Source organism: Phascolarctos cinereus, unplaced genomic scaffold (genome assembly GCF_003287225.1).
Source record: "Phascolarctos cinereus isolate Bilbo 61053 unplaced genomic scaffold, phaCin_HiC Scaffold_230;HRSCAF=819, whole genome shotgun sequence".
NCBI lineage: Eukaryota > Metazoa > Chordata > Mammalia > Diprotodontia > Phascolarctidae > Phascolarctos > Phascolarctos cinereus.
Window position 1 is genome coordinate 26,387 of NW_027555548.1, and position 10,413 is coordinate 36,799.

At 41.1% G+C, this 10,413-nt stretch overlaps 1 protein-coding gene across 1 annotated transcript; it reads left to right on the top strand.

The window, feature by feature from the left end:
- The first annotated feature begins 1,465 nt into the window (after nt 1–1,465).
- Nucleotides 1,466–9,486, top strand: LOC110204301 (dnaJ homolog subfamily A member 1-like). The gene is made up of 5 exons (XM_020980541.2): nt 1,466–1,547; nt 3,373–3,513; nt 3,794–3,971; nt 7,978–8,082; nt 9,227–9,486. The coding sequence occupies exons 2-5, from the start codon at nt 3,382–3,384 to the stop codon at nt 9,469–9,471; spliced, it is 660 nt and encodes a 219-aa protein (XP_020836200.1). The 5' UTR covers nt 1,466–1,547; nt 3,373–3,381; the 3' UTR covers nt 9,472–9,486.
- Nucleotides 9,487–10,413: the final 927 nt, after the last annotated feature.

Below are 10,413 nucleotides of genomic sequence, written 5' to 3' on the forward strand. Positions count from 1 at the left end.
CTTAAAAGCATCCTTAGAATTAATCGACCGGGAAGAATTAGTTCAATTTCTTCAGTCCCTTTGGCTAAGTCATTGACTTAGCTACCTGATGACCTAAGTACAAAAGCCAAGAGGGGACAGGAGTAGCTGTCAGGCTTGACCAGCATACTAGCATGTCCAACACACCCAGCAGGGAAGCTGTGCTTAGCTATGTTTTAAATTTTTTTTTTCTTTCAAATGTCCAAAAGTGTAATGAATAATAAACTAGCCTCAGAATCCTTAGGACCAGTATTCAAATCTTACCTCTAACACCAGTATGATCATGTGATCACTTAACCTCTCAGTGCCCCCAGGGAAACCCTCCAAGATTTAAAATTACAGATATGCTGCCAAACTGCCCAGGTAGAGAGAATTTCTTTCATTTTTTAAAAAACATTTTATTTTATCTCATTAAATATTTCCCAATTCTATTAAATTTTTTTTAACATTAAAAAAAATTTGAGTTTCAAATTCTCCCCTGCCCCTCCTCCATCCCTTGGGAAGGCAAACTCACTCAAAATATTGTAGCTGGAGAGAATTTCTACATTAGGTGTTTCCAAATTTATGAGACCACAAATCTGGAATCCCATCCCTATTAACCGCCCAGTAGGTGTTTCTTGTCTACTGATATTTGCTTGCCAAGTCTCACTTTTTCAAATTTATACAACTTTTCTAACATACTTCTGTCTCTTTAGCAGAAATGTTCAGATCTCCCTTAAAAATCAACTTTCCTGACTTAAAAATAAGTGGATGAGAATCCTTACTAAGCCCTAGAGACCCAGAGGCTTTGGCATGATAAAATCAGAAGAAATGGGGACGCTTGTGGAAGGATCTGGAAGCCATTATTCAACCTCCAGCGTGTCGAGCTGGAGAGCTGCCCAGGGAGGGGGCACAGGACCCACCACCACCCTGCACCGGGGCGCCGGGGCCCCCCAGCCCGCTCTCTCCCGGCCAGGGGAGCTGCCGCCATTCATTGGTCCAACCAGTGCCCAGCTATGCTCCCCCCGCCCCGAGAAGTGGGGGAAGGAATGGGGCCGAGAACTTTAAGTCTCCCGGGGCCCTAGGCAGCATGACTGGGCAGAGGCCTCTCCTCTCTCCCGCCTCGCCAGAGCCTGCAGCCGCGCAGCCTCCGGCATCGCCTCCATCTTCTCCCCGGGTTAGAATATTCCAGAGTTCAGTCCCCGCCCCTCCTGGTTACCCGGGAAACCGCAGATAGGGAGGGGGAGAAACGGAGAGGAGGAGGAGGAGGAGCGGGGGGCGGGACTTCCTGAGGGTGACGCGCCCCGGCTCCTCTACAAAACTCGCCGGATGCGACGCCGCGAGCGGAACTTTCCAGAAAACTCGGCGAGAAGCGGAGGGTAGCAGCTGCTGCTGCCCGAGCTCCGCGCACAAGAACTCGCGCCCCCTTCCCCCATCCACTCTTCTTCCACTCCATCCCCCAACAACCCAACCGGCTTCTGGGCAGTACCCTCTCACCACACCCCGGACAGGCATTTCGACACCGGGCGTACCACGAGCGTCGCTCCCCGGTAAGTCCATCCCTTCTCCCTCACCGCAACTCGGCTCCCCGTCCCTACCCCGCCTCCCGCCCCGTCGGGGGTAAGGAGCCGTAGCGCCTACGAGACCCGGAGAAGCCGTTGGCATCTCTCCCGAGGGAGCGGGGGCCGGTGCCCCAGATTTCCGAGGGGTGTCGCCCCCGCTCTGCAGCCCGGGCGTTAGACAATGGGCTTGGCGTCCTCCCTCGCGTCTCCTCCGCCTGCCCCGACCCTCCTCCTCTCCTCCATCTTTCCGCGATGTTGTTCGCTTTCCCCCAATCCTCTTTCCTTCCCCTCCCCCCACCCCGGTCTCCTCGGTTCGTGCGCGGGGGGGGGGGGCCGCACCTATTTGCTGGGGTACGGGGGCGCTGCGTGCGCGCTCCCCTCTGCGTGCGCGTCCCCGCTCCCTCGCAGCCTCCTCTTGGATGAGCCCTCCGTTGTGTTGGGGGGAGGGGGTGAACGCTTCATCTCCTCCCAGCGCTCCTCTCCTCCAGGCTCCAGAACGCTCTAGAGAGGTGGTGACCTCCAGTCAGGTCAGCAGGCATTGATTTAGGTCCTACTACGTGCCGTGCACAATGCTGAGCGCCGGGGATACCGAGAATGGCGGAAAAACCCGCAAATCCCGCTCCCCCTGGACCTCCCGTTCAAATGGGGGAGACAGCGCACGAATAGCTACGTGGAAACGGAATGGATCGGGAGGACGCTCCCGGGAAGCCTGCTGTGGGAGCTCCCACGTGAAAGGAAGCCTTGGGAGGTAGAGGAGGGAGAAGATCTGGAGATACGGACTCGCTTCCCCCGGCTTTGCCAAGGAGGGAGATGGAAAGAATCTCCCGTGTGCCTCTGCCGTTGGGGCTGTCTTTTAAAAAAACAAACCCCCCAAACCCTCGTGGCACGATAAGGCGGTCAGGTGACGTGCACAAATTGCACAGGATTAAGCTGTGGCCACCGCGGAAACCACTGGTCTTTAAACATCCGTTTTCATCAGGAGTCCAGCAATATTAAGCACCTGCTATGTGCCTGGTACTGTACTAAGTGCTGGGGATGATTAAAAAAAAAAAAGGCAAAAGACCAGTCCCTAATCTGGAGATCGAAATCTAATGGGGGAGACAACATACAATTGTATATAAGCAGAATACACTCGGGATAAATTTGAGATAATAAACGAGGAGAAGGCACTGTAGTTGAAAGGGATCTGAAGAAGCTTCTCATAGAAGCTTGATTTTAGCTGGGTCTTGAAGGAAAGCCAGGAGGTGTGGATGAGGAGGAGGAGAATTGGGGGAAGGGAGAGGATACGGTGAAGTCCAGTGATAGTGTCTCCCTTAGAGGCTTAGAAAAGAGGCTAGTTTCACTAGATACCTGAAGGGAGAGGGAGGAGAACAAAGGTGTAAGAAAACAAATCTATGTAGGGACAAGATTTTTTTAGTAGATAACGGGTAATACCTGGTTGTGTAGCAAGCCCCCAGTTCTCAAAGTCTCCAGTTTATTTACACTTCATTTTTTGCTTTATAACCACACATTTCCTCAGGGTGTGGGATGGGAAACAAAAAAGAGAGAGATCTCGAGAGTGTTGGTAAGAGTGTGAAATAATAGGAATATTGGAATGATTAATAGTTAAAACCTTAGGGTTTGCCTATGTGTCAGATTAATCGATATTTTCCATTATCTAGGTTTATGAAATGTGGCCAGATTTTTAGCTCAGAGGTTGGGTGTTGGCTTGATAATAACATTCTGAAATTTATAATCTGATTAGGTGGTCTCAATTGATTTTAAGGTGAATCTTTAGATTGAAAGTACCTTAAAGTTGTGGTTTTAATTGCAGGCTATAAAAATGGTGAAGGAAACTACTTATTATGATGTTTTGGGGGTAAAGCCCAATGCCTCCCAGGAAGAACTAAAAAAGGCATATAGAAAACTAGCCTTAAAATATCACCCAGATAAGAATCCAAATGAAGGAGAAAAGGCAAGTATTTTTTTTACTTTTAAAAAATTTTTACTATTTACTAAAGATAGTGAAAGAAAAAATCCTTTGATGAAATTAACTTTGATAACAGTTGTCCTGTTTTTGTTGCAGGTCCTAGTCTGAACTTATTTAAGTTTTGTTGCTGTTATTTACATAGCTGTAGACAGTTTTACGTAAATATATATTAAATGTGAAGTGAATAGAACTTAGATTTCAAAATCTTGGCTAAATCTTCCTAAAAGAACTTACTTTACAATATGGCCTTTTTTTTTTTAAATAGTTCAAGCAGATTTCTCAAGCTTATGAAGTGCTTTCTGATGCAAAGAAAAGAGATTTATATGACAAAGGTGGAGAACAAGCCATCAAAGAGGGTGGTTCTGGTGGTGGCTTTGGTTCTCCAATGGATATCTTTGATATGTTTTTTGGAGGAGGTGGAAGAATGCAAAGGGAAAGGAGAGGTAAGGTTTTGCCAATCTAAAAAAAGGATAAGAACAATGACACTAATTGGGAGAGCTCATTGTTAAGCTTCAGAAGTTTACTGAAGTATAGCAGTGTGTGATTGCAATATTACACTGACTTTAAAACGTGAAACTTTGGGGCAGCTAGGTGGTGCAGTGGATAGAGCAGCAGCCCTGAAGTCAGGAGGACCTGAGTTCAAATCCAGCCTCAGACCAAACACTTGGTGCTTACTAGCTGTGTGACCCTGAGCAAGTCATTTAACCCCAGTTGCCTAAAAAAACCATGAACACTTTAACTTCATAAATAGGCACTCCTCACCTATCCTGTGCATATTTGTAGATTAAAAAAAACAAACCTCAGTGTTGCTTGATTCTCGGTATCCAGTCTTACTGGATTTGTCTATATTTTTGAGAGATTCCTGATGTTACTTGACTTGAATTATCCTTTTTGTTGGCTTTGTGTCTTCTGCAATTTGAAAAGCATACCATTTTTAAGTCATTGACGATATTTTGAATAGCACAAGGCAAAAGAAAACACTGTTATGGTGCTTACTCAGCTAGATAATTCCCTCCAGTTTGACACTGATCCATTAATCACTACTCTGAGTCTAGTCATTGAGGATTTTTGTAACCTTTTGCTGTTCCCTCCCCATTGTTGCCCTTAGTTAATTTTTTTAAAAAAGAAAAAAACCCCTCAAAACATGCATAGTCCACCAAAAGAAGTTCCTAGCATTGTCCATGTGCAAAATGTGTGTGTCTTGCTTCATTTTCATCCCCTGTAGTAGGGTAGGATTCATCCTCAGCCCTCTGGACTTGGGAGCTTATCATTCATTTTCGTGGTATTGATCAAAGTTCTGAGTCTTGTTTTTCGCTATACTGAGTGTTGTGGCCGTTGTTTAAATTTTCCTAGTTCTAAGCTCACTTTACTTTGCTTCATTTCTTGTGGTCTTTCCAGTTTCTTCCCAAGCTGTCCCATTCCAATTATTTCTCATATCAGTACTGTTCTATTATATTCATATATTATTTAGCCCTAATCATTGAATGTAGATTTTACCCAATTATTTACCATGTAGCTCATCTCACAATTTGTCCACAATGAAATATGGAGCAACTTTTGTCAAAATGCCTTGCTGAAATCCAGAAATATAATAGATAAGGATAATTCCATAGACATCACCTTGATAAAAATCTTATTAACACCCTTTTGAAAAGGGGTAGTCATCTGATGTAGTTTGTTGATAAAACTGTTGGCTCTTGGGTGATCACAAATTCCTTTTATAAATGCTCAAATCGTATCTTTACTGCAATTTAAAACAAATTATTAGATCACTGTGACTTAAAATTGAAAGAATTAAAGGTCCTCATTGAAAATTGGAGTATTCAGTATTCTAGTATCTCCCACTCTCCATTATCTTGATTGATTTTTCAAAGATGATGGAAGATTGTTCAGTATTCTATCTCTTGTGTACCTTCAGTATATTTATGTATTTTTTCCAGGCCTGGTGACTTGAAGAACTCATTGAGCTTGGGTGTGTTCTCATAGCCTCACTTATTTGGGTATTGGTTCTCTTTTAAAGCTCTTTTAACTTGCTCTTCACACGAAGTATAACTCTTTAGAGCTTAGTAGAATTTAGAGTTGAAAGAGACCTAGGTTCATTTTGATCCGTCTCTCTCATTTTATAGTTGGGACATGGGCTTGTAGAGACCAGGGTATTGTGATATGGAGAGCTGGATTTTGTTGTCTGGAAGACCTGGATTCACATTCCACCTCATACTTGGTAATGGGCAAATCACCTAAGCTAAGCCGTTGACTCTTAAGTGGCCTGGTAATTTTCTCACAGGATTTTTTGCTTTTCTCTTTAGTTAACTCTTGCCAATCAAAAAGAGCAGTTGACCTCCTTTTATCTCTTAAATTATCACAGAAAATGCAGATTTTCATTATGATGATCTGAGTTCTAAATGGATTTTTCCAGAAAGTTATAGTTCCTTGTTTAAATTATGGAAAGTCTGGTGTTGAGTCTGGTGGGGCCTTTGGCTAGTTTAAAGCTCTAGCCTTTGGCTAGTTAAAACTCAGTTTTCTAGGTAAAGTAAGAGGATTGTTCTAGATGTCGTTGACATCCTTAGGTTCCATGTTCTATGATCCACTATTCCTTTTGTCTCTTATTCCATTGTTCTAGTCCTAGATCAGATCTTTGCTGCTCATATCAGTCAAATGACTGGAAGGTTAAGAGCTCTGGTTCACATTAATAGTTGATCCTAAAGGCAATCTTCACACGGTTGTTGTTTCTTTGTGTAATATGTATATTTTTTCTTTTTGGCAGGGCAGTTGGGTTAAGTGACTTGCCCAGGGTCACATAGCTAGTAAGTGTCAAGTGTCTGGTTTAAGACAGGATTTGAACTTGGATCCTCCTGACTCTAGGGCTGGTGCTCTATCCACTGCACCACCTAGCGGCCCTTGTGTACTATATTTTAAAAAGCAAAATGTATTCTAATTTAGTATTAGGGGTGACATTCAGATGGGATGAAATGTAACAATGATTAAGGGTGAGACTCAAAACTCTAGTTAAATGAGGAATGAGGAAATTTGGTTTGAGAGCAATTTTTCTTGGAGGGGAGAAAAACCTAGATTTTGGATGCAGTTTAATAAACATATGATATGCCCAGTTAACTTTGGGCTGTATTGATTAAGAAGCATAGTATCTAGTTCACTAGAAAGATAGTCTTGATCTCGATGCTGGTCAGATCACAGCTTGAATATTCACTAGCTCTGGAAACCACATTTTAAGAGTATCTAAGTAAAAATAAATTAGCACTCATTGTGATCTGTATAGTAAAACAATGTCATGTGAAAATTAATCTCTCTTCCACACCCCCAAGAGCCTAGGGAAAGAATAGGCCTAGTCTGTACGATATTTGAGAGAGCCCTCCAGCATATAAATGTCAGTATATTTGTCTTCAGAATGCAGAAAGAAGACAAATAGTTGTAAGGTAAGGGGTGGGGAGAGGACGGAGTGGCAGGGAGCAGAGTTAAGCCCAACAGTTAGTAATTCGGGCATTCTACTTCTGTTTAAGATTATTAACACTTTAGAAATTGCCAAATGGTGACTTGCTGGAAGTGTGTCCTTTTCATGTGAATTACTTTCCCAACCTTGTATCAGAAGAAAATATCCAACTTTATAATTATTTAAAATAAAAAATGTGTTCCAAATGACATGAAATAAGTACATATACACAATGTAGGTTGATTTGAACAGCGGTCTCCAACATAGAGCATCTTTTCCCAAACTAACTTGTACATGGAATACCTTGACATGTAAAATATGAGTATTGTTTATATAGGTTTGTGAAGTGCTTTGCCTATATTCTTATCCTCACAACCCTGGGAGAAAGTTATTTTATCACTGTTTTATAGAAGAAGCTGTCTTTAGAAGTTTAAATGACTTTCCTGGGGTCATGCAACCAGTAAGTGAGGTAGAATTCAGACTTTCCTCTTCCTAATTATAAGTCTGGCAACTCTGTACCACCTTAAAAATTCAAGAGACAAAAGATTATCTGTAATAAAGTTCAGGATGGGATTAAAAATTTTCAAGTGGGCTAGCGAAAAGGAATTTTGTTCTTAAATGTGTTCCTAGCTTTGGCTTGAACTTTCAAATATGTGATACCATGTGTTGTGTCCTCTTTCACTTGTGACAAATCTTAAAAGCTAGAAATGGGACCGGAGTCTAGGAAGTAAGAGGTTGAAAGTAATGTGCTGCTTCCTTTGTGCCCTCTTAAAACAGTTGTTTGGAAGTGGCTTTCTTAAAATTTCAGCTGTTCTCCCACAGATTCCCAGTTTTGAAGAAAATAGAACTTGTAGGGTGAAGGTGTCCAGTATTAATAATATGCACAGGATACACAGTGGAATCAGTTTTTAAAGATTGGTCATATTAAGTTACATAGCACAAATTGGAATTTATAACTGACATGTATAGATGCTTGAATAAAGTTATTCACTACTTGATTGCAGGTAAAAATGTTGTTCATCAGTTGTCAGTGACCTTAGAAGATTTATATAATGGTGCAACGAGAAAACTGGCTTTGCAAAAGAATGTAATTTGTGATAAATGTGAAGGTATGTTTAAAAATCTTTCTGTATAGTCTTATAATTACAAATTCCTGTTTTAAGAATCTTATTTTCACTTTGAGATCCTCAGTTATCATTGTGTTATGCTCAAAGAATTACAGGACTTTTAGATTTGGGCGCAGTAGCAACATGTTTGCCATCTTGCATCAGATGGTGCATCTAATCAACAGAAATTTTTAGAGGGTGAGAGCAGGAAATTGAAGAAGATAGATTGAGACTCTGCTGAGGAGGAGGAGTTAGCTTAGATGAAAGGACTTGTTGAGGATTAGATGAGATTATTTTATCTTCCTTACATCTAGGAAGGCCTGCTAGGATAGGAATCCTGGTAGAAAAGAGATATTTCACTTCCACCTGCCCATTTTTCCAGATTAAACTTAAAGGTTCAAGTGAGAAGCTTCAGCTTTCTATTAATTCCAAAATGAAGTATAGGCAGATTATATATGGATGGCACAGTGGTGGGAGAAAAGTGGGGCATAGGGGGAGGGAGGGAGGGAAGGAAGTATGAAGTGGTAGAAGGCTAGGTCTGTCATTGTAAAACCTTTTACAGTTAAGCTATTTGTAGATAGGTAAGAATTCAGGGTAGAAAAGAGTAGGAGTAGGCACTGGCACCTGTGCTCATAACACATGATCTGGGCTCCCCTTGTGCCCTGTGACCGGAGAGGTAGATAAGATCCATCATGCTGCTTGAATAAATAGGGTGATAGGACTTCAATCCTGGTAAGGTGAGCTAAGCCTTGCCATCTTTCCTGCTTCACCCTCTAGCCTACCCCGACATTGACATTGCTATTCTTATCAACTATCCTAAGTTCCAATAGCTTTTCCATTATGTAGCTGAACTACTTTTTATTTCCCACACCAGTTAGAATGTGAATGTCTTGAGAAAAGGAATTGTCTTAACCCCAGTTTTTATCAGGGTGCTTAGCTATAGTAAGTGCTTAATAAATGCTTTTTCAGTCATTTATAGGTAAGCCTGTACCTTACTTATATCTTCAGCTTTCTCAGATATTCCTGTTTCTGGTAGCTCACTGTAAGAAGATGATGTTTTGAGGTGTGTTGGTATGTACCTTTAATACTCAACTCTATGTTATAAAGCTATTTCAGTTATTGAAATTTTTATTTTTCTGTGGTTCAGGACGGGGTGGAAAGAAAGGAGCTGTAGAATGCTGTCCTAATTGCAGAGGTACTGGAATGCAAATAAGAATTCATCAGATAGGACCTGGAATGGTTCAGCAAATTCAGTCAGTTTGCATGGAATGCCAAGGGCATGGGGAGCGAATCAGCCCAAAAGATAGATGTAAAAGCTGTAATGGAAGGAAAATTGTTCGAGAGAAGAAGATTCTGGAGGTTCATATTGACAAGGGTGAGTATCTGGAGTGATTTTTTTTTTTAACCTTTAATTAACTTGCCATATTTTAAAAAGAAGCCCATGTTCCAATTATGTTCAGTCACCTTATGATTGTGAATATACTAGATAAATCATTTACAAAGTATATGCTTAGCCTTTTCAGAGTGAAAGGAGGAACCACTTTAGTAAATACCTCATAGTAATCATATTATTCTGAAAGTGTAGATACTAGTTAGAGTGATGGTTATAGGATGCTTACCAGTAGATTTAAATTTGCTTGGTAAGCAGAGAAAGAAATGTCTGGAAGCCTAAAGTGGCCTTTTAAAAATTAATAATGCCTGGGTCTAGTAGAAAAACTGGAATGGCAAACCAGTAATTTCTTTAAAACATGTAATATATGCCTTTATTCAAATTCATATAAATTGTATAACAGGATCAAGGAAAGGATCTCTCTGTAGCATTCTCCTATAGTATTTAAGCCCTAAAAACTTTAATTCACATACTACAGAATTGTCCTTTAATTGAGCAAAGCATTTTTTTGGTCCTCGTACTCAAGTTTTCAAAAGAAAAGGATATGACCTATTTTTTTCTTAAGAAGAAATTGGTGTTATGGATTTAACGTGTATTAAAAATATGGAGGGAACAAAAACATGTCTTTGTTCTGTTGGAAGTTGTTGAAGTGATTGGTTTTACTGTACTGAATTGTGTTAGGAGTTCATTGGATCCTACTTAATTAGCTTCTTCCTCAGCTTTATTTTGTAATTAAGTAATTAGACAATTAAAAATGTGGACACAAAGAGGGACATCTATTCACCTAGCTTTTTCTGTAGCCAAAATGGGGTACTACTAGAATCAAAGCCGTAGCAGTTTTGTGTCACACAGCTCAAGCCTATATGGCCTAGTGCAGAAGCGACAAATTCACACAGCCAAATTGGATTAAAATATAATTGGGAAATGTTTAACAAAATGAATTA

Bases quoted from the DNA above. Each gene is read 5' to 3' on its own strand.
- LOC110204301 (XM_020980541.2), top strand. From the start codon at position 3,382: ATGGTGAAGGAAACTACTTATTATGATGTTTTGGGGGTAAAGCCCAAT. The intron at 3,972-7,977 runs GTAAGGTTTTGC...ACTTGATTGCAG, and splicing joins AATGCAAAGGGAAAGGAGAG to GTAAAAATGTTGTTCATCAG. The intron at 8,083-9,226 runs GTATGTTTAAAA...TCTGTGGTTCAG, and splicing joins AATTTGTGATAAATGTGAAG to GACGGGGTGGAAAGAAAGGA.